The sequence below is a fragment of the Glycine soja genome, chromosome 9, assembly GCF_004193775.1.
Source record: "Glycine soja cultivar W05 chromosome 9, ASM419377v2, whole genome shotgun sequence".
In the NCBI taxonomy this organism is placed as follows: domain Eukaryota; kingdom Viridiplantae; phylum Streptophyta; class Magnoliopsida; order Fabales; family Fabaceae; genus Glycine; species Glycine soja.
Window position 1 is genome coordinate 39,811,122 of NC_041010.1, and position 22,192 is coordinate 39,833,313.

At 35.9% G+C, this 22,192-nt stretch overlaps 3 protein-coding genes across 3 annotated transcripts; 1 reads left to right on the plus strand and 2 right to left on the minus strand.

The window, feature by feature from the left end:
• Nucleotides 1–861: 861 nt before the first annotated feature.
• LOC114368857 (trihelix transcription factor ASIL2-like) lies at nucleotides 862–4,370 on the plus strand. The gene is made up of 2 exons (XM_028326128.1): nucleotides 862–2,107; nucleotides 4,027–4,370. Exon 1 carries the CDS (start codon nucleotides 909–911, stop codon nucleotides 2,100–2,102), a length of 1,194 nt encoding a protein of 397 aa, XP_028181929.1. The 5' UTR covers nucleotides 862–908; the 3' UTR covers nucleotides 2,103–2,107; nucleotides 4,027–4,370.
• A 2,107-nt stretch (nucleotides 4,371–6,477) lies between these two features.
• Nucleotides 6,478–12,415, minus strand: LOC114368488 (ARF guanine-nucleotide exchange factor GNL2). The gene is made up of 3 exons (XM_028325737.1): nucleotides 11,840–12,415; nucleotides 10,154–10,635; nucleotides 6,478–9,541 (listed from the first exon to the last, which is right to left on the minus strand). Exons 1-3 carry the CDS (start codon nucleotides 12,413–12,415, stop codon nucleotides 6,478–6,480), a joined length of 4,122 nt encoding a protein of 1,373 aa, XP_028181538.1.
• Nucleotides 12,416–13,619: 1,204 nt separating this feature from the next.
• On the minus strand, nucleotides 13,620–22,172 carry LOC114366961 (DNA mismatch repair protein MSH7-like). Its single transcript, XM_028324022.1, has 17 exons — nucleotides 21,834–22,172; nucleotides 20,347–20,887; nucleotides 20,130–20,225; nucleotides 19,985–20,040; nucleotides 19,701–19,767; nucleotides 19,170–19,265; nucleotides 18,953–19,084; nucleotides 18,811–18,844; nucleotides 18,462–18,509; nucleotides 17,527–17,723; nucleotides 17,295–17,421; nucleotides 16,919–17,196; nucleotides 16,249–16,443; nucleotides 15,360–15,764; nucleotides 14,949–15,045; nucleotides 14,603–14,730; nucleotides 13,620–14,264 (listed from the first exon to the last, which is right to left on the minus strand). The coding sequence occupies exons 1-17, from the start codon at nucleotides 22,097–22,099 to the stop codon at nucleotides 13,788–13,790; spliced, it is 3,240 nt and encodes a 1,079-aa protein (XP_028179823.1). The 5' UTR covers nucleotides 22,100–22,172; the 3' UTR covers nucleotides 13,620–13,787.
• Between the last annotated feature and the right edge of the window lie 20 nt (nucleotides 22,173–22,192).

A 22,192-nucleotide genomic window follows, 5' to 3' on the forward strand; every position in this document is an offset into this window, starting at 1 on the left:
TGCTTTCTAAAATACAATTTTATTTTTAACATTTCAGAAAATACTTTATAGGATGTTAAAAACAAAATATTGTTCCCAAAACTACATTCTAAAATAATGTTTATGCATCAAGGTTATGAGTATAAAGGATATATATGATATTCCTTGTGTTTCTATTAATAAGACTTAAGTTTGAAATGATGTTTATTATTTTTTATAATATTCCATGTATTAATTATTTTTAGATTAGAATACCCCTCATTAAGAGAAGAAAGAAAATGTATTGACAAACCTTTTCATAAATTTGTGTCTGCCTTTATGCAATTAGATACAAAATTAGCCATTTTTGAAACTGGAATAAAAGAAATAGATCTTTTAGCTCCTTATCGTCGGGAGGAAAAATAAGACTTTTCGGTGGAGTTGGAGTGGGTAAAATGGTATTAATTATGGAATTGATCAATAATATTGCCAAAGCTCATGAAGGTGTATTTGTATTTTGCGGAGTAGGTGAACATACTCGTGAGGAAAATGATCTTTATATGAAAATGAAAGAATCTTGAGTAATTAATCAACAAAATATTGCATAATAAAAAATAGCTCTTGTATATAGTTAAATGAATGAACTGCTCGGGCGATTAGAAAAGAAAGATGTATTAATGACAAACATAATTTTGGATAAATTTATAAATTTAAGATAAATTTATTATTACTAATTAAATTAAGCACTTTTCTTAATATTGATGAATTAAGTAATTAAGCCTGATATATAATAACATAACAATAATAAAAATTAGTGGGGAAAAACAAATGGTGTACTTAGCAAAAGCCGCATCAAAATTGTGATACATTTCATATCCAAAGCCCACTAACTCCCCGCACGGACTTCACCTTCAACCCAAACACAAAAAGAAGGAAAGAGAAGAAGATGCATGAAAATCGAAAAATTCCCCAAACTTCACACCGTACAAAACCCTAGCCCAATTTTACCCTTCCCCAAATTCAATTCCTTCAAATCCCTTCCCTATAATCTCGATTTTGCTTCGTGCAATCTCTCTTCGATCCCAATGGACGACATGGAAGACGACGCAAGGTACCCTCCCAAGTCCTTCTCCCTCAACCGGCAGAACCCTTCCCACCGCCACAAACACCCCATACGCGCCGCCCCCTACCACCGCCCAATGCCCACGCGCTACCAGGAACCCGACGATGATGAGGACGACAACGAACCCGACGATTTCGACGACGACGAAGCTGAAAACGGTTACGACGACGAAAACAACATCGCCGCGTATCCTCGGATCCCGAAGAAGCGCAAGGTAGTCGGCACTGCAGCGGCAGGAGGTTCTTACGAGTTCGCGCCACGTGTCAATTTCTCCTACGGAAACTCCCGCGGTTCGGGTTCGGGCGAGGAGTGGAACGAGCACGAGACTTTCGTACTGTTAGAAGTTTGGGGAGACAAGTTCCTCCAGCTCGGGAGGAACAGTTTGAGATCCGAGGAATGGCACGAGGTTGCAGAAAAAGTTTCCGAGGAATTGAAAACAGAGAGAACGGTGACACAGTGTAGAAGCGTGTTGGACAAGCTGAAAAGAAGGTACAGGAAAGAGAAGGCTAGAATGGACGAAATTGGCCTTGGCTCTTGTAAATGGGCCTTCTTCAAGAAGATGGACATGTTGATGGCTTCCTCCGCAAGGCAAGAGTATGGACTTGCTTGTGGTGTGGATTCCGGGGAGTACGTGTTTATGAACACTAGGGTTTACTTAAACAGTTCCAATGGGTTTGATGAGATGAGGGACAGTCCTGGGGAGTCTGAGAGCGATGATGACGATGAAGAGGAGGATATTGGTGGTGGTGGTGGTGGTGGGGATGAGGATGAGGAGGAGGACAAGATGTCATACCGCGTGTTGGCAGATTCGATTCAGAAGTTTGGGAAGATATACGAGAAGATTGAGAATAGTAAGAGGCAGCAGATGATGGAGCTGGAGAAGATGAGGCTGGATTTTAACAGGGAGCTGGAGCTGCAGAAGAAGCAGATCCTCGAGAGGGCGCAGGCCGAGATTGCCAAAATTCAGGAAGTGGATGAGGAGGATACCGACACTTCCGGTGGGGAGAATCTCAGTGAATGATCTAGGTAGGTCAGTTGGTTGGTTATGAATTATGGGTGTATTTGGAATTATTTAATGATATAAGCACTTTTGTAAGTATTTGGGAATTGGGAGAACTTGTGAAAATAACTTTTGATGTGTCCAGATGTTGACTTATGAATTATGATATGTTCAAAAGTTGTTTAAAACTTATTTTAATAAATTCTTTGGAATAGTTTCAATTATAGAAATAACTTGTAGGTAAAACACTTGTATGATAAGTAATTAACTATAGGTGATCTCAATGAATGATGTAGGTAGGTTGGTTGCTGATTAAGGGTGCATTTGGAAGAAGTTATTTTTAGTTTATCAGGACTTATCTTATATGATATAAGCACTTATGTAAGTCTTTGAGTCAGCTAATGAAAGTAGCTTATGAGTTATGATCTCTCAGTAAGTTGTTTTCAGCTTATTTCATGTAGGTTATAATTTAAATGAAAATAGCTTAACCTTATTATAAGGTTCAAAAAGACAGCTAAATAGTTCCCTGGATTAAGGTGTTATACTTTTAGGAACATGACTATGGTCAAACTAATTTCCTAAGGTGCTCAATAAATGCTTACTTCTAACCAAAACACTGTATGAATATTATTTATGGTTTGGTTCCAGATAGGAATATTCTCTGATGAAGGGTTGAATATATGCTCCACTTTATATTAGTTGATTTGGATTTTGGGAAGAAATCTTGAATATGATTTTACTATTTTTCGTAAGGCTGTCTGTAGTCCTCTCTATTTTGTCAATGATTTCCTTATCACTGGAGTAATGGTACCCCGGCAATTGGTAATCAATGAAGTTAAAAAATTTCAATGGATTGACACAGTTATGGGCATGAACTTGTGAAAGGAGGTTCACTCTTTTAGCTATTTGAATAGCTCATGCACCAATGCACATCATATAAGAATCATTAACTTGATTTGGTTAGACTTTTCATATTACCTGAGTCCTCAGATCGCAGTCAAATGAAATTGGAACCACGCTTAAGTTTTATATGATAACAAACATTATATAAACCTAGTAATTGACTTATACATGCTTGTGAAGTGCTGAAAGTGATGTCTTACAAATCATATGAGAGACTGATTCATTGTGCCATAAAATTAAGAAAAACTGACAGTGACAAAGAGGGACTAAACTCTTGAGTTTGTCCTTGAAATTTTTTACAACAGACACATCAGTCTTCTGGAATGTAAAATGCTTACATTTGTCCCTAGAAATCACAAATGTCAGTTATATTGGTCCTTTTGAGGGACTATGTCCCGTGCTTAATGACTAGTATGGCCAACATTTGTAATTTTTAGAGACTAATGCATCATCAGGGACAAACTTGAGGCTTCGTAAGAAAAATGATATGGAACAGTCTTTTCAATGTGAGTAGTGACTTAAGGAAATGGGCAAGGGTAGAGCCCAACAACTTGACTTTGATAAGGACTGACAATATTACATTAAAAAATTTAAAACTAAAGGATAAAAGAAAGAGAGTCAGGTATTGACAATTTAACATAACATTTGTATTGATAAGTAGCAAAAGGAGGTGTGGCTGATACCATTTGCTTAATCATATAGTAGATGTTTGAATGCTGAGGTGGCTCAAAATTCATTCTTTGGGATGCCAAACAACTTAAGAAGTTGGAAAATGTAATGATTAGTATCTGTGAAAAGTTCTTCTGAAAGATGAGATGCATGAAGAAATGGTGTTATACCACTTGCCTTACTTCTGAAAGTGCATTTGTTCTTATACCAATTGCCTTACCTCGATTGTTTGGTTTTACTAAAATCTAGTTATGGGGCAGTTTGCATTGCACTGATTCATTATGCGTAATAGGAGTGCTTTCATACTGTCTGTCTGGACTTATAATTTATATTATATACTAGCGCACTTGACTATTAATTTTAAATGGTGCAGGGCATCTGATTCTCTTGTATTTGAAAATGAGGAGATATGATCTTCGAAAGGGTGGTGATATCTGGATAGAGTGCACCAGTTTTGGAGGAAAGATTGTCTACAGGCTGGAAAAGAGCTGCACCCAGTAAGGTTTTCAAGTTTCAACCCTCGTGTACCCTGATAATGGGGTAGTTGATTCGAAAGAGTAATTTATTGTATGGGTAAGTTGCAATAAATTTGGTACTCTTTTAAATGATTTGCAGCACATTTATGTAAAACTCATTTCATCCAAATACGTGCCTTTGGATGGAAATTATTAATTAAGTGTTAATAGTATGCTAAAGTTAAACGCGCCAACTGCAATATGTCTCGTTGTCACCATTTGGAATTTTTTTTATTATGGCGCTTGAGCTCGAGCAACTCTTGCATAATGTCTATTAGACAACCGACTAAAAATTACTACGAATTAACATTAAAACCAGTTAGAGAGTCTGTTTGATATTTGAAAGTATGTTTCTAGCAATCCTCTTATTTTAGAAATGGTTTTGTTGGCTTTTTTGTTATTTCAATGTATCATCAAAGAGTTTTTTGTTGGTCATGTCTAGCAAGCACTGAGCTGTTGGAATTGCTCCTCAGGCTCTAATTGCCATTTTCTTTATAGCATTGTTGAAATATTTTGTTATAACATACAAAAAAAACCCGTCATTCTGGAAACTGAATAAGAAAAAGGAAATGGATACTCTACAATAATTGGAAATCAGATGATCTGTATTTGGGAACAGATCTCCACTGAAAAAACAGAAAGTTGACATGGCCTAATGTTTTGATTTCATTGTTTATTTTTTAAAAACAGAATGATATTATATTGATAAAATTTATTGAAAGATGAAAAGTTTTCATCCAATGACTATTAGTGTAGATCGAGGATCCATTTCCTTTATTCTTTTGCAGTTGTTAAAACCAAACTGACCAGGATTAGAAAACTAACAAAAAAAACAGCCAAAATCAGTTTGAATTATATAAGTAGTAGTATAGAAAACGATTTTAAAATATAGAAAACCATTTAAAAATGTTTATTTATGAGTTTTTAATTTAAAATAAACAAGTGTTTATGCATAGATTGTTATGTTTTGAATTATTTATTATGATTCTTTTACAAAATATATAATGAGTTTTTAGGATTAATAGTATATTTTATTATTATTGATTCAACTTCAGTCTAATCACAATTAAGCTAATGAATCGTGGATCAGGGTTTTATCTGTTTAATAGCAATTTTAAAAACATTTTTTTGTGAGATAGCAAAACATTTTACTTCAATTTTTCATTCGATGGAGTAAATAAATAGATACATTAATTTGAACGCCAAAATTCATTGAAATGATTAGAGTTAATCTTTTTCGGTCTTGCTAAATATATTGACGTCATTATAATCTTCTTTCTGTGTACGGAACGCGAAACCAAAGGACAAAATTGTATGATTATTATCATTGAATAATTAAATTGATGTTAATTTTGTATGCTTGAAGGAATAAATCAATGACATTATTGATGGTCGAGATTTTTGAAGAAACAAAATGACATCGTTTTTTATAATTGATGTGAAATTTCCTTAAATAACAAAAGTAGTGATTGCATAAATTTAAAAAGGGGTTGACTCAAGCAAATAAGCATGGCCATTGTTGTAATAGATTTGGGCAGAGATGCTTTATTGACTGTGGAATACAAACCTAACTGAAGAGATTGCTTTGACTTTGCCCGTAAACTGAGGAATCAACAAACTAAAACTGGTTCGGATGCCAGCATTAGTGTGATATAATAAAGTGTAGTATTTTTTTTTATCAAAGTTTATTAAAAATGTTACTTGGAGGAATTTAAACCTATCATCTTTTCTCTCTCTTCTTTATCATTTTTTAACCATTGGACTAACCTTATATCTCCTATATAAAATAATAATAAAAACTCATGAAAAAATATAAAGTATAGTATATTATGAGATTGAAACCAAATCTTGAAAAAATAATGCAGTCACGGTTTACATTTCTCAGGATAGTAAGCAATGGAATGTTGTAATGAAATCAGAATATCCTCAAGGATGTAAAAAATGCAAAGACTTAGTTTTGCTAGTATCAGTGTGATACAAAGAACAGTATAATATGAGATTGAAACCAAGTCTTGAGTAAATAATGCATTCGTGGTTTATACTAAGTCGTGATATTAAGTAATGGAAGGTAGTAAATACTAATGAAATTAGAATTATTTCATCGAGGATATAAAAAATACAAAGTTTTGCTATCTTTTATGTATGTATGTGAGACAAGAAAATGTATGTTTTATATATGTTAAATAATGGACTGTCCACTAAGATCAAGGAGTTGAATAAAATACTGCTATTGCTTTACATCAGCTGAAAAGAAGTTGAAAAACAAAGGGAGTGTGCTACAAAAACCAATGAATGGTGTAAAATTTGGTCTATAAGGGAAATAACTCATCCTTGAGACTAGGGCATGACCATTGTATCTGAATATATGTAATCTCCCACATATCATCTTCTTCTCTTGGTTCCAAAATTCCCTCATCCTTCATTTGTGTTATGATCTTTCTCAACAAATTACGGACTATTTCACCCAAATTTGATGAACCATACTGTCCCAAATCAGCCTTCATGCATGTGTCCATCCTTCTCAATAAGCCTAACCAGATTCCCCTAAATCCCGGAATCTCGGTTAATTGTCTGAATGACTGCAAGTACATATCTGACAACAACTCCACTGCAAGCTTAAGGGTCCCTTCCATACTCCTTGTTTCCCTCTCAGCATTTTCCCTCTTTGAGTACTCCAACATCTTGTCATGGATCTCATCAACCATGGCAAAAATCACAGAATTGAAATAGTGTTCGCAGTTTGGCGACAAGTAAAACAGTTCCTCAGCTAGATTGAAGCTCTTGTAAAGAGAAGAAACTGCATGGTTTCTTACCTCCTCCTGTCTTGATAAGCATGTCCTTCTGAATACTTCTCCAAGTTTCGATAATTGGCTCATGAAGTTTGCAGAAGCAACAGTACCTCTTGAATAGTCCTCTATGGAGGAATTGCTTGAGTAGCTTGCTATACTGGCATTGCTTCCCGGATCCGTGTATTGATTTCTGTGCCATTGAATCAACATTTTTACTGAACCAACCAATAGGTCTAGTATCATCTTCTTTTTTTCCCCTGGAATGTTCTTGGCTAAGAAAAACCCAAAGGCAAAATCTACGCAATCTCCATAGTTTGTGCGTGATAAGCGAGTGCCATCAGAAAATAATGCTATCAGGACCTCAAATCCCACATCATAGTTCTCAGGATGCCTCCAAACAGGTGATAACAGATTTAGCACTGACTTCCATCCTATTTGAGTCTGCAAATTTGCATGGTATTCAATCAGTATTTTGCTACTTGAATGTGATATGACATCGTGAAACGTGTCGAGGATTTCTATATCAAGCTTCCACATTAAGTTTACGGACTTGAAAATAAGTTCCTCGGCTTGTTTTTCGTCTCTTGGTGCAGAAAAGAGCTTGAGACAGACCTTGAGAAGGCCTAAAATACCTTTTTCTACAAATGGGATTGGGGAGAACATGGGAAACTGAGCAACTGAAAGAAGGTACTCATGGAAGTTGGGCCAGAATATGTGGAATCTATGAACATTGGCTATTGATATTGCAGTGATCAAATCCCAACAAAACTCGACCGTTTCCTCTTCCTCCACCGGTGTGCTGAACTTTTGGCCTTTTCCAGCAGCTGCAAATATCAAAGACCTCCCAAGGCTTTGTAAGCATTCTTTGGGGATGTTTGAACAATTGCTGAAGATGCTACCAATATTGCACATTTTGATCATTTTGGTGTTCTGTTCAAATTCACTACCAAGGGTCAAACCATCTTCCATGCTTTCTGACGAAAGATGCAAAAACCGAGAGATCATGCTAGCGACTCTCTGGCTTCCAAATTTATGATCATCAGTTGGAGACACGACACCTGATTCAGGTGTTGTTGGGACATCCACCGACTCAAAATCAATGACAGATTGAGGTAGTAGTTTAAGCCTTTTGAGTTTCAACAAGCAATCAACAATGTTCTTCCAACCTCCTTGAATTGAGTCTCTGAAGTAGTTTGCTATGGTGAAAACAGCAACTGTTGCCATCCTGGGCTTCAAATCATGACTAAAGGTGAACATGGTCTCTTCTATAGAAGCATAAGGATTTAGTAGTGTTGTGAATTTGCAAAATGATGTTATGAGCTCATCAAGGGTATCTTCTAGTCCATACTGACAAATCCTTGCAACTGAGAATAACCCTTCAATGCACTCATGGAGCATCTCCTCTTCATCAGCATGCTCAAAGAATGATGAAAGAGCAGCCACTGCTGGACCGGCAATGCAGGCAAACATATCTCTACATATTCTACGATCGAAGTCGCATTGGGTGAAAGGTTGTACCACCTTGGATCGGTTTATGATCTGAATCCACCTACTCGGGTTCATGTCTAGTGAAACAGTGGTTTTCTCTAGGGAAAATGCACAAGTGGAAATGGATTGGAAAAGCTCAGAAAGGTACTCTCTAGGCAAATCCTTTCCCGCATTGATTGCTCTATTGTTCCTGATGAATTCCTCTTCTGTCATCTTCTTCTTAACTTGGGGGTTGTGTTGATCAGTGTTAAGCATGATGAGGGAGTAGCACAAGATGAGAATAGTGTCCTTGCTTGCAAACATGTCTGAGGATTGATGGTCGTAAAACCTCTCCGCGAATGCTTCAAGCACACGCTGAATCTTTTGTGACTCTCCTGGCAGCCAGAAACTCTCTAGATAAAACCTAAGGCCAGTGTCAAGATTCATGCCTTGGAAATGGAAGGTTGCAGTGAATTCTTTGAGAACTTGGAGGTAGAAAGCATCAGGGTCTCCAAGAAATTCCCCTATTGCTTTCTTGTTTATGCCAGGAGTGTAACGAAAGAAGTAAGCATAAGCCTTGGGATCAGGAGGATCAGAGATTAACTTTGCATGTTTCAAGTACTCAAGACCCTTCTTATTATCTCTGTTGAAATGGTTTGCAGCAATCAAAAGTTTCTTCTTCTGAAGTCTTCTCATCCTTACATGTTTCACCCAATCTTCCAAGTCTTCTTCTTCTTTATCCATCTCCTCCCAAAAGGGTCTATACGTGGGCAATTGAATTGTGTGTGGACCTAAATGATGACCATCTTTGTCAATGTTATCTGCAATGTTGTGAATCATGATCAATAGGCCTTCAAAGGATTGAATGTGCAAACTAGTGAGGTGGCCATTTAGTGCAAATGAGTGCTTGCAAAGCAACCTCCCAGCCTCCTCAAACACATTCCGGCAACATGGATCACAATCATAGTTTGCAAAAACTTCAACGATGAATGTTGGCTGTCTGCAGAAATTTATTATTCCTTCAACTGCCACTTCTTGAAGTGGAATTGTGCTCCCAAAACTTGCAATTCTAAACAGCACATATCCAAAGAATGCTTCTAGTTGGAATCGAATAAACCTACAAAAACAAAATCAAAGATAAATATAACAACAACAACAACAACAAAAAATGAAACTCTTGAATCTCTCTCCTTCAAGCAATAAAAATGTATTAAATCACATAAATATTTTTATGTCAAAAATGATGATATATCGTAAAATTATTGGCTCTTATTGTAATTACTTGAGAATTCATACTCAGGATAACTTTTAATTGGTTGAGAATGTAAGAAAAAAAATATTATATTGTTGATTTATTAAAATTATTGACATATGAGTTTGTTATCCTCTAAACCAAGTGCATAAGTTTAGAGGAGAAATTATTACATGATTCAAAATTATCATGATCTCAATTAATATCTACGGAACTTTATAAAGTCTCTTATAAATAGAAAGTTTAGATTATATATCAGGTGTAAATTGGTTAGGATCGTAAACACATGGTAGTGTCACAAATCATGTAATAATTTATTGACTTACTCTTTTCAATATTTTAACCCTAAATGGTTTTTGGATTTTCAGCAGTAGTATAAATATTATTTTTTTAGTAAAAACTTTGTATTTATGTTTTCTTAACCAAACTAAACTCTCTTGAAGCTTTTGTAAGTTCTTTCCTTGAAACATCTCTAACCTTCGGAGAAAGTGATAGGCATTCAAGACGGTGCTGCAAATCATGGACAAGATAAAGGAGCTTGACCATGTCCCATAGTAAATCAAATGGTGAAACAAGTCATCTTGGATCATCCTTAAGAGCTTTGGGTGCTTCCCTATTTCATCCCCACTCAGTTCAATGGCTGAGTTTATCAAAACCAAGGCAAAAATCTGAACATCTTCATCAGCTGTGTGAGAAGTAGACCCATCTGCCTCAACTATGGATACAACATTCAACAAAGAGCACAAGAAGTGAAAGATATCAATGGCGCAACGAACACCGTAGCCAGATTCCAAGCCACCGCCCTCATCACCATCCTCCATGTCTGATTCTGAGTCCCCTTCTCTATCCTTGGCCTCAATCTCTGGTAACCTGGTAAACACAACCTGGATAAGCTCGTGCATGGTGTACCTCGCACTCCTCTGTAGCAAATCTCCTCTTGTCGCGGATTGTTGAACAACCTGAAAGTAGTAGGTTTTATTTTGAATCCTCCCATGTTAGCAAGTAGCACCATAATGTCATGTTATGAAAGAAAAGATATATAAACAAAATTTAACAAATCCTACAATGATAAATGTTTTTTTTTTTTTTATCTTTGTCTTTGATACTACAATAACAACAAAGTTTTAAAACAGGTATGTGACTGCGATTAGTTACAACATCAAGATTTTTTGTGTTTCCACGACTACGATGCGACTGTTGTTGATAATGCATCAGTCGCCGCGACAAAATTGCAACCACAACATTATTTTAAAATCTTTTTAGTGAACAAACTTAAAATAATCTTTTTAGTGAACAAAGTTTTAAATTATGGTCATGGTGGTAGTTTCATTGTGTTCCTTTGTATTGCGGAAAATGACTAACAAATGCAACCAATACAGTCAATGTTATAGTTGTAATAACTCTAAAAACCTTGACGTTACCCTCTAAGTCACAGTTGCGCAGCCTATTTTTTAAAACCTTAATAACAATTAAAAGCATCTTTTTTTTGGTTAAGTGATATGTGTAGGTTACATGGATCAAACAATACTATATAATGTCGTATCATAAATCATATTTACAAATAAACTGAATATAATTCTCTTACAAAGTAACTGTAAAAATCTTATATTATTGCCCATCAATCAAAAGATCATTCTAGATATAACTTTTTAAAGTATACAATCTGTGATTGGACAACAGTCCAATATGCGTTGCTAACTAATCAAATTCATAAACCATTGACCTCTAAATCATTTGCTATGATTTCAACTATATTTTTTCCCGGTTTCCTCGGCTTCTAACAATTATACAATATGCCCTACAAAATACCCTCCACTGTCAACTCGTTGGAGTGATATGATATTTTTAAATAAGATCTCGAATTTAATTTTTGTAAATAAATAAAAATAATTAAAAAAATTCACTAAAAATGATAAATTAGATTCTCGAAAAATTAATCATAAGTAAAATAAGTGAATATTCAACACCAACATTTTAAAATTAAAAAAAAATAAAAAAAAAGAAGAAAAAAACAGTATATCCTCAATTTGATTATATGTGACTTCTACACAAGTCCCAAAACTAGTTAGGTTTCTACCATTTAGCCCAATGTTTTTTCTAATAACTAAAGTGACAAAAACTAACACAATAATAGTAACATAGTATCTTAATTAATTAATCCACCTGAAAGCACGTGTTGACGAGGGTGCAAACAGATTGATCCGAGAGCAAAGCTGAAGCCCTGTGGTGCATTATCCCGGTCAAAATTTGCAATATCTTCATCATCACGGCATCCTCCGAAGCAGGGTCAGTTTTCTCGAGCCGGCAGCTGGTGATCCCGGAGACAATGGACTCCATACCCTCTCTTACGCCGGGGGACTTGTCATCAAAAACTTCAAACTTAAGAATCTTGAGAACAGAAGAGAGGGCCACGCCGGTGGCCGCGGCAGGAACGTCGTCGCTTTGGATGACATCAAGGAAGGGAGCGAGGTAGATGGAAGGGTCGATGGTGCGCCACTCTTGCTGAGGGTTGAAGATGAGAGAGCGAAGGGATCTTAAGGAACTGATGACGGAAGAGTCGCAGCTATCTTCGGAGGAAGGGATGTTGTAGAGAGGAGTCAATTCTGGACGACGAATCACTGCTAGAACTGCACCAACTTCGGTGTTAAGCATGCACGAGAGTCCCATTTGTCTTCTTTTGAATTTTCTTGTTTCCTTCTTGCTTCCATCGTCGTGCATGAAATCTTCTTCTTTCTCCATTGCATGCATGAACGTACGTACGTAGGTGCAAATTAACGTTCGTTTTCAAAACAGGTTATTAATTAATTAACCTTGCATGTTAAGGACGTACTCTACTTTATACTCGCTGTGTTTGTGCATGGTGATATTGAAATTTACGTGTTTTTTTGTTTTTTGTTTTCTTCAATGTTGTACCTAGGTTGCAGTGAGAGTGGAGAAGACCGAGTACAAAGGAAAGAGAGAGAGAGTTTCGTATGCGTGTGAGGACACAAAGAATCATGGGAAAAATGATGGCCGGATTGTTTGGGAAAGAAGTGGTAGATATTTAATTTGTTTTTATTTTATCATCTTAATTAATTGCTGCAATTTTTCTATGGTTGCTAATTAATATTTGAGGAGGAGATGTAGCATTTTGTTTTGGAGTAATGCTACGTTTATAGTTCATTGAAAAGTAATGCTACCCGAACAAACAGTTTAAACTGGTACGTAAAGGAAATTTTAGAGTATCGTCAATCTTAAGTGTTTAATACGCATGGCTAATTGAAATGGCGTCATTCTTAATTTCTCATTTTTCTCAAGCATTTATTGTTTTTTGGTACATCCCAAGTGTTGATTTGATATTCTAGTGAAAAATTAAATATTTGAGAATGAATTTTACATACATAAAAATGGTGCCTATATAATTTTAAGGTTTTAAACTTGTTTCTAGAGTTAAAAGCTCCAATACTGTCTTTTAAATTGAATTTTACCAGAAGATATGAATAACACCAATTAAATGTCATGTGTATATATAATTCGAATAAAAATAGAATTATAACGAAAAGAATTATGTATGAAAAATAAAGATCAATATGTTTGTAATTTCTAATAAATATCTAAATTTTATGTTAGTTCCTTAAAAAAAGACTAATAACAAATGAAAAATATTTATCAGAAAATAAATACAAAATTCATTAATTTATTAAACATTAAAAAAATATCAAAAGACCAAAACCAAAATTATTATTTTATTATAAAAAATTAATATAAAAAAAATTATTAGATAACAAACACAAAATTTAAATATTTATTAGAAATCACAAACATATTTTAATCAAAAATAAATTTCTCTAAGTTTGGAATTAATCTCCTGATTTTTGTTGGATGTCCAAAATTTAGGGAAGGAGATGTTGCTCCAATTCAAGGCAATAAAACCTCCAAACACAAAAAGCTAAAGATACTTACGTTTGCAGCTAATCTCTTGATCTTCTAGCATAAAAGAGAATGATTGTAGACTTACAAGAAATAAAGGAGCCTTCTATTTCACAAAATGAAACTAAACGCACTTAAGAATAATTACTTGCAGTTCCTATTCAAGTCAGATTACTGGCCCTACCTATCGCGCCCCACATCTCTACTTGCCTGATATAAATGAAGTTTTAAGTTCATACCACAGACAAATTAATGTATCTAAAGCATCTTCATCCAAAGAGTTACAATCCTCTATTCTTGAGATAGATACCAAGGTCTTCAACCATTCTTCATGAAGGGTTGAGAACTCTGATCTCTGTTCGCTTGACCTAAAACTTTGTCCAATTGATTTTTTCATCTGTTGGCTTGCCTTAGAAGCAATGTTTACCGTTTTTTCTGGGATTCCAGCCATGAGGGCTACCTGCAACCCGTAGCTCTCTGGACATGGTCCGGAGGCAAGCCGATATAGGAAAACTAGTTCCTGATCACGCATGGAATGGGTATCAGATTTTGACTTGAAAGCGCAAGCCATATGTTGCATTATGACGCGTGGATGGGAAGCAAACTCTTTCGTGAGTGAATGGTAGTGTGTGGCAAATAGCATGCGACAGTTAACTTTTTCAATCAGATGCCGGAATACCTGTGCAAATCCAGAATTAGTGAAAGAGACAAGAATATTGAAACATTATCAAAATCATAATTACTAAAAGTGATAATAAACTAAAAGGTTTTATCAATGCTTGGAGCAAACTTACAGGATAACAGAGAAAGCTTAACACAATTTCTTTCAATGGATGACCCCATTACCATGAAACATAGTGCCATTGTTACAGTTTTTATTTCTTTAGCTTTTCCAATGGGCACTCGAGTGTTTAACTTTTGAGCATATCAACTCAGTAAAGTATAGAAATTCAGTACTTAAAAACAGAACCAAAAATTTCATTTAAGACAAAAGAATAGTGAAGAGTGGAGTCTCACTGCATATGCAATGGCATAGCCATCAAAAGTGCTTGTTCCCCGACCCAATTCATCAAGGATAACAAGAGAATCTTGAGTAGCATTCTGAAGCACCAAGGCCGTTTCAGTACACTCAACAAAGAAGGTACCTAAAAAAATACAAAGTTTGTTGGCATTGGCAATACATAAAGTCAAGTAATCTGTCTCTATGCACATGCACATTTTGAGACCACAATTCTACATTTTCCAAGTTCTGAAAAACCATATTGATGTCAACAGAAATATCAATGTGTTTAGGTAGGAAAAGCCTCATGCGCAAGCATGTCACAAAACCATAAAGCACATTTGCTTTTGTTAGAGTACTTACTCTCGCCTGTCATGATTCTATCTTTGGCTCCAAGTCGTGTGAAGATGATATCCACAGCTGAGAGAACACAACTTTCACATGGTACATAACAGCCTAGCTGCAAAGACATTGGTAACATTATAAAAGAGGCATCAAAACAATCTGACAGAGTAAACCATATAAAATGTCACATGCACTTCCCTTGAGGTTTCTCAGTATCGTGCATCATCACCCTCAGTATGTCTAAATAAAATGCCCATCCTTTTTGCAAATTGGGTAATATTTTTTCCCTACCAGGAGGAAAAAAAAGTTCTACAGTGTTTTTCTTTGTATATATTTAACCAGCCAGTGAGATCAAAGTAGTTTAATTTATAAGTTACTCAACAATGATTTCTAGCTTAATCAAACAGGTAAAGAGAGAAGAGGGAAAACCTGGGCCATAATAACAGCTAGACAGGTGGAACGCAGAAGTGTTGACTTTCCACCCATGTTTGGTCCAGTAAGCAGCAAAGTTCGAGGATGCGACCCATCTTCATTCTCACCAAGGATTACATCATTGGGGACAGGCAAACATCCACTGTCTCCAAGGGCAAATGGATGCCATAGTCCCTTCATCTTGAGCACAGTTCCTCCATTGTCTTTACTTGTACCTTTTGATGCCACTATGACTGGCCTAGACATAGTTCCACGAGAAAAGGTAGAAGTAACAGCAAAAGATCTTAATACATCAATGCAATTGATGGCATGAACAACTTCAAACCACTGAGCAGCTTTCTCCAAAAATAATTCAGCAAGTATTGTGAGTGTTTCAGCATCTGAATCCGTAACGTTGTGATTCTAGCACCAACTATACAGTTAGACGTACATACACCCAAAAGATAACACAACACTGCATATGTTCCCAAACATGACCATATAATTGATGAAAATAAAAATCAACATTTTCCATACATCAAACTGCTAAAAATGCCAATTATCTACAGTAAAAGGTACTTCAGTAAGAATCAACAATGCTGCAAACTTTTTATCTTAAACAAAAACTAGAAATGGATTTAATAATTATGATGATTTGAAAATTTAATTAGAAAGATCTTGGTTATAATATATCAAACTTGCTAAAAGGGTTATTACGCAAGGTGTCAAAATGAATCAAGTGACTCAAACCTAATAAACTAGTCCGAGTAGCCTGAAATATGGGCTGACTGAGTCAGGAAAATAAAGATTTAGTAATTTTCATTTGGCCCAGCCAGGCATGAAATTAGACTATGACCCGAATCAGGCCAGATAAACCCAAATTCAAGTGCCAAGTAAGAAAAAACACCTGGTAATTTGGGAAGTCGCTGTCTACTGCTGCTTCAAACTGAGCAAGAAATTGGTCGAGCCCGTTACTGCCAGTCAGAATTGGAAGTTTAAAAACTTTGGTCAAAGACGATATTAGAGGCTGCTCTTTCTGTAGAAGAAGCAACAAGCTCAAAGCAGTCCGAAGGCCTTTCACAAGTGATCCAAACACTTTCACCTGTATTACATTAAAAATTATGTTCACATAACAACAGAAAAGTAGTACAACAAAAATCATAATATAACCTTCAGTAGAGATTTTATACATATAAAAAATTAGTCTAAAAATCCCAAACATGTATATGTAGGTTATCCAGCAAGGACAACTAAGTTTTGAACAAACAATATGATCAGAATTTTCCCCATAAACTTTTCCAATGCCAATTTCACTGTGACACTGTTTATGTAATAGCCACATGCTTTTTCTTCTAACCAATGCAGTCTCCAATTTCCATTCTCCAAGGCATGAAATAGGTGACTAAGTAATATAGACACGAGAAACACTAGTATTGAGATATTAAAATAAGATGTAGCCGCCAAGTCTTCATTTTTTTATATTAAAATGAGTGAAGAAAAATTGTTCAGAAGTCATACTAAGAAATAATAAGTATATCCTTTACAAAATTGACATGAAGAACAGTAGCAGAACTCACCCTCTGCTTCAATATTTTCTTTCCCAAGAAGGGCAATAAGAGAGGGCCTGATAATTGAAGGCTGGACTTAATTCGGCCAAGCAAATGTTCCAAGTCTGGAAGCCTGCGAAGATGTTGAGCAATATGTGACACAATCTCTGGGTTAGCCATTAGATCATCCACTATATCAAGCCTGTTGTTAATTATTTCAGCATCTACTAATGGACAGCAGATCCAGTTCCTAAGAAGCCGCTTTCCAGATGAAGTTACACACTTATCAAGACAATTGTACAATGAACCTGAAACACAAACAGAATAGATGTCATGATTTCACACAGAATTTTTTTATGAAAATATATTGGGAAGTTAAGAGTGCTCAAATAGGACAAGTACTAGCCTGATTTGCCACCATCCTCATTATTGACAAAAAGTTCTAGATTTATCATTGTTGGACCATCCATTTTAAGGCAACCCCTGTAAACTTGGTATGTATATAAATCCCCATTCTGTAGGGCATCATTCAACTGTATGAAAAGTGGAACAGATTAATTATCTAAAACAACATTCATGCAGATACATTTAGTGCTAACCATCTCAAGAAGGGCATCATTGTAAGTACAAAAGTGTACCATCAATCTATCCAGATGATCAATCAGCCCAACTAGAGCAGACAAGGTGATTTCACGATGAATCACACTTCTCAGTACATGATCCAGTGAATGAGACGAGCCTTTGAAGTATCCCTTTGAGTGAATTAAATCCCTAATTTCATTGCTCACCAAGTCAGTCATCGACTGAACTGGAGTGAACTGTAGTGCCGTCGAACCTGCAATGGGATCAGAAATCAATAATGAGATTCAAGAATGCTTTTCAAAATTTAAAATGAATAAATTCAACTTAACGCAGTAAAAAAAAATATTTTGAAGACTTAATGCTATAAAAAGTTGATGTTATGCCTAAATATCTAAATGCAACAAAGTGCAAAAATAACTCCAATTCCTAACGTGACATGTCTCAAATTATTCCCATTGTAGCTAATATACACGGGGACATAATATATATTGAGAGCAAAATCTTTTTTTCGCTCAAACAACAAATTGAAGAAATTTAGCATATAAAAAATGATATGAAATGTACAAATAAAACCATTTGCAGTATCACAAAGGTAATATCCATACCAGCTTAATTTCAAAAGGCAATAGGTAGCCTAATTCTATGGAACCATTTTGTTCTGTATATATTTACAGATCATAGGGATACAGCACAAGGATTAACTGTGTAGGTCATTTGTAAAGTACACCTTATAGTGTAAACATTAAAACATCGCTTTCTTTACCAAGGAATTACTTAGGTCACAATAATTGACCACCACTAGATGTTTGCTATTAACTTATGATACAAAACTGTGTAAAATAATTATTTTTTAGCTAGTGTTGTAATTCACATACAGCTTCAACGACAAAGCATAATAAATACAGCGGCAGAAACACACGTTTAAAATTATAGAATACTTTCCATATCATGCTAGTGTACCCCTAAACCACAATGAAGGATCACATCTCACCATTCAACGAGAATTTTCTAAGTGCTTTCTGAGCTTCTTTGGATAAACCTGTAAAACATCATATTTTAACATGAAGATATAACCTTTAGAATTGAAGTGCATTCAAGTCAAGAGGAATGCTACCAACACTCCTTAATACATTCTTTCCAACACATTTGTTTTATTATTGGGTGAATTTTATGTGAGACCCAATAAATAAAAAGTGGGCACGCTGGCTCAAGTTATTCAAAGAAATTCACATAAATTCACCCATTAATAGTATGTAAGAAAAAATAAATATATCGAATACCGTGTAGCCAGCATTTTGATTCAAGTTAAAGGCAAAACAACAAGACTTCTCAGTGTTCACCTCTATTATCATATATAACTTCCGTGGGTGACACCTAAAATCCAATTCCCAGAATCAAATTAGCTAACACAATTTGACAAATCAGAATGATCATTCACATAAACTAAATCCAAAATCAGGAATAGGGGTATTGTGAGCATACTTGCATCAATAAAGCCCCCAAAGCAGAACAGGATGCATCATCGTCTATAGAGCCAACCCAAAATCTAAGCCGAGCACAATCAACAAAAGCAAATCCATACATAACTGCACCATTATCCAAGCCATTGTTTTCCTGTAGAAAACATATAATTCATCATCATAAATAGCTATAATAGCATAAAAAAATGAATAACTAAGTAACAGTGAGAAGTAAGAACCTCTTTTATTGAGAGAAGGTGAACAGCATCAGGACCAATATTACCATCCACATTGGTTGATGGAGTGACTACCTGAACTAATTTTCTCCGAATAACCTGCAATCCAGTGGTGAGGGCCATACCATGCAAAAAAGCAGTCAATTCAAAAGCATACAAGATACCAGAAACGATATTATACAAAGACTTCTGAACTCTCATAATAATTTAATAAAAAAAAGGAACATTTTCAAGTGACAACTGTATGTCCTGTCAAATTTACAGTCCCAATATCAATTAGAAACTTCATAAAAGTTCCCTACATCATTTTGGATAAATTAAAATTAACACATGGGATTCAATATTAACTTAAGAAATAGAGACCTGGATTAATCTCTCGTGTAGTTACAGTAGGCTACAGAATGTGTGTGTGTGTGTGTATAAAATAATGATTGTTGAAGCATAACTCATCAAGCACAGCCAAATGTTGAAAACATCTACATGAACCTTCTGAAGCTAGGTAGCCAACACAACTGCAAGGATGAGAAAACTTACAGAGTTAGCTCCTCTAGCTTTTGCTTCTTCAGATGTCTCTAATTGCTCCACTCGTCCAACCTTATACCTTCACAATGAAAGCAGCGTACTAAGTCTACAACAAGTTAATTAGGAAGTCAACAAGTAAATTTATTATTGAGATTTAACACATACATTCCAATCTATCTAGAATTAGCTACAATGATATATATGGAGCACAAAATCAACATTTGGAATTTGCATATAATAAATATAGTATCACTAGTTCACTACCAACTATCAAATCAAATCCATGTCATCCTTACCCACATGCAACCAGCTTTTGAACAGCATCATCAATCCCACTTTCAGATATACCAACCTGAACCAACAAGTAAAAACCACTCACTGAAGAGATAAACTAACAGGAAAACAGGTCATGAACCAACAAAAGCATAAATTTGAAATCACCTGCCGACATTTTCCAACACCACTTAACGTTATTTTCCAATCAAGCTCCTTATGGCCAATGTCAGCATCCATTTCATAAAGCTCATAAAATTTTCCCTATATTGAACATTAATTGTGGCCTACTATTATTAACCAAAGGCTATCCAAAATAAAACAAATAAAGCACAGGAAACAAAGGCATTAAAACACCAATATTTAAAAAGCTTGATTGACTAACCACTTTAAAAAAAAGCAAAACATCCATATATTTACATTTGACACTCCAATACTGTTTCTGTGATGCTGACATTTTCCCCAAAGCTTCTGGAGGAATATAAAGCGTTGTCCTATCATACAAAGGATCATTTGACCTTCTTCCATTAGCATCCCTGATTCGAGAAGGATTGAGCCATTCAAACTTGCTAGCCACTTCTGCTTCCTTCTTAGTCATGTCCAATTCCAGTGAATCGTCGAGAAATCTAACTCGTTTGCCAGAATTCAGCAACGAACCAAACTTGGATCCATCCTCTCGACTTCGCTTCAGGTGAGAAGCAAGAGGCAGCATCCCTGGGGTTTCTGGTCCAGTAACATCATCATCAGTTTCAACCAGTGCAAAGTTCTCCTGATTAGCCTTTTCCTTGAAATTCACAGCATTATCTTTCACTTTCCCTAAAGGTTGAAAAGCTGTCTCTTCCATGTTCACCACTTTACGATCAGTATCAGCACATATTCCCACTGGTAAAGAAGATTTAGCCAAACTACCATTCAATGAGTGGCTCCTGCAAAAAGTAAAAAATGCACGTAAGATACTCATAGACATGCTTTAAAAAACAGTCCACACCTGTAATTTCTTTTGGAATTCAATGGAGCCTAGCTGCCTAAGCCCAAAAAATGAACTACAACAAAATTAAATGACAGGTAGTGACCCTAATAACATCAGAGAGAAGCAACGAAGTCAGTTGAGCAGGTGGCTGCTCATACATCAAGACATCAACTTCCATATTGTAGGCCAGATTAGCTAAAGCATCCACACAGGCATTCCCCTCTCGGTAAATATGGGAAACACGAACACTCCATCCATCATTCAGTAGTCTACAAATTTCAAGGATCAATCTCCAACCCATCGTACTACCCTCCAAGAACCCAGTGATGCTCTTAAGTCTTAACAAACTGCTTCAGGATCCCCATAACTCAGCTATGAAGGAAGGAGCTCTGCCCACTTTCGTCTGCAACATTAAGATTTTTGGAGCCACTGCAACTGCAATTGCTGCCGCATTGTCTGCAAATTTCTATAACATCAACGATTGCAATGAAACTGCGACCGCGACCACAATTTACATCCTTCGTAGCATCCAATAAACAGAACTTCCCATTACAAAACAAAAACTGCTTCCGTTTCAATATCGACGCCATCCAATAAACTGAAATTCTGTTTGAATATTTCAAATCCCAAAAATGCCTAAACCTGCTTCTATTCAACCTAAAATGTACTATCAGTTTGACAGAATAGTTCAACGACATTTCCTTAGCATCATTTCTTCATAGACTATGGAAACAAATTGCAGCAGTGTTTCACCTTTGACGCAAATCGAATATCAAAGCAACAGGCAAAAAAAAAAAAAAATAGCAAAATGTCCCGAAGTACAAACGAAACACATTCCGTTCTCTCGCACTTGCATAAAACCCTAAGGTAACTAGTCGGAGAAGGAAAATAGCGAAGCGTACCTCTGAATAACTCTTTCGTTGTCATCGACCTTGACGAATTTGTGCATGATGCTCTCAAACAGGGAGGGACCAGAGTTGTTCTCGTTTGGCGCGAAATTTGCCGGTAAAACGCGCCGCGGCACCTTCTCCGGCGGCGTGTCGGTTCCTCTGACATCATCTGCCGGCGGCGGTTGGTTGACGGCGGCAGTGACGTTGTGATTGGGTTGCTGAACCTTCGGAGCGGTGGCTGGCCGGTCGCCGGAAATTCGGTGAAAATATCTAAGCATAGTGTGGAAACTTTTGGCGCCAAAAAATATTTGAGCGCTTAACCTTTGAGTTTGAGTAGTTCGTACGCAGTAGAATTAGCTGGAGAGACTTTT

Excerpts from the sequence above, each read along its gene's own strand:
- LOC114368857 (XM_028326128.1), top strand. The coding sequence starts at position 909 with ATGAAAATCGAAAAATTCCCCAAACTTCACACCGTACAAAACCCTAGC.
- LOC114368488 (XM_028325737.1), bottom strand. The coding sequence starts at position 12,415 with ATGGAGAAAGAAGAAGATTTCATGCACGACGATGGAAGCAAGAAGGAA. Across the intron at positions 10,636-11,839 it reads TCGTCAACACGTGCTTTCAG|GTTGTTCAACAATCCGCGAC; the intron begins GTGGATTAATTA and ends TACTACTTTCAG. Across the intron at positions 9,542-10,153 it reads GCCTATCACTTTCTCCGAAG|GTTTATTCGATTCCAACTAG; the intron begins GTTAGAGATGTT and ends TTGTTTTTGTAG.
- LOC114366961 (XM_028324022.1), bottom strand. The coding sequence starts at position 22,099 with ATGCTTAGATATTTTCACCGAATTTCCGGCGACCGGCCAGCCACCGCT. Across the intron at positions 19,085-19,169 it reads ACCTTCTCTCAATAAAAGAG|GAAAACAATGGCTTGGATAA; the intron begins GTTCTTACTTCT and ends TGTTTTCTACAG. Across the intron at positions 18,845-18,952 it reads TGGGGGCTTTATTGATGCAA|GTGTCACCCACGGAAGTTAT; the intron begins GTATGCTCACAA and ends ATTGGATTTTAG.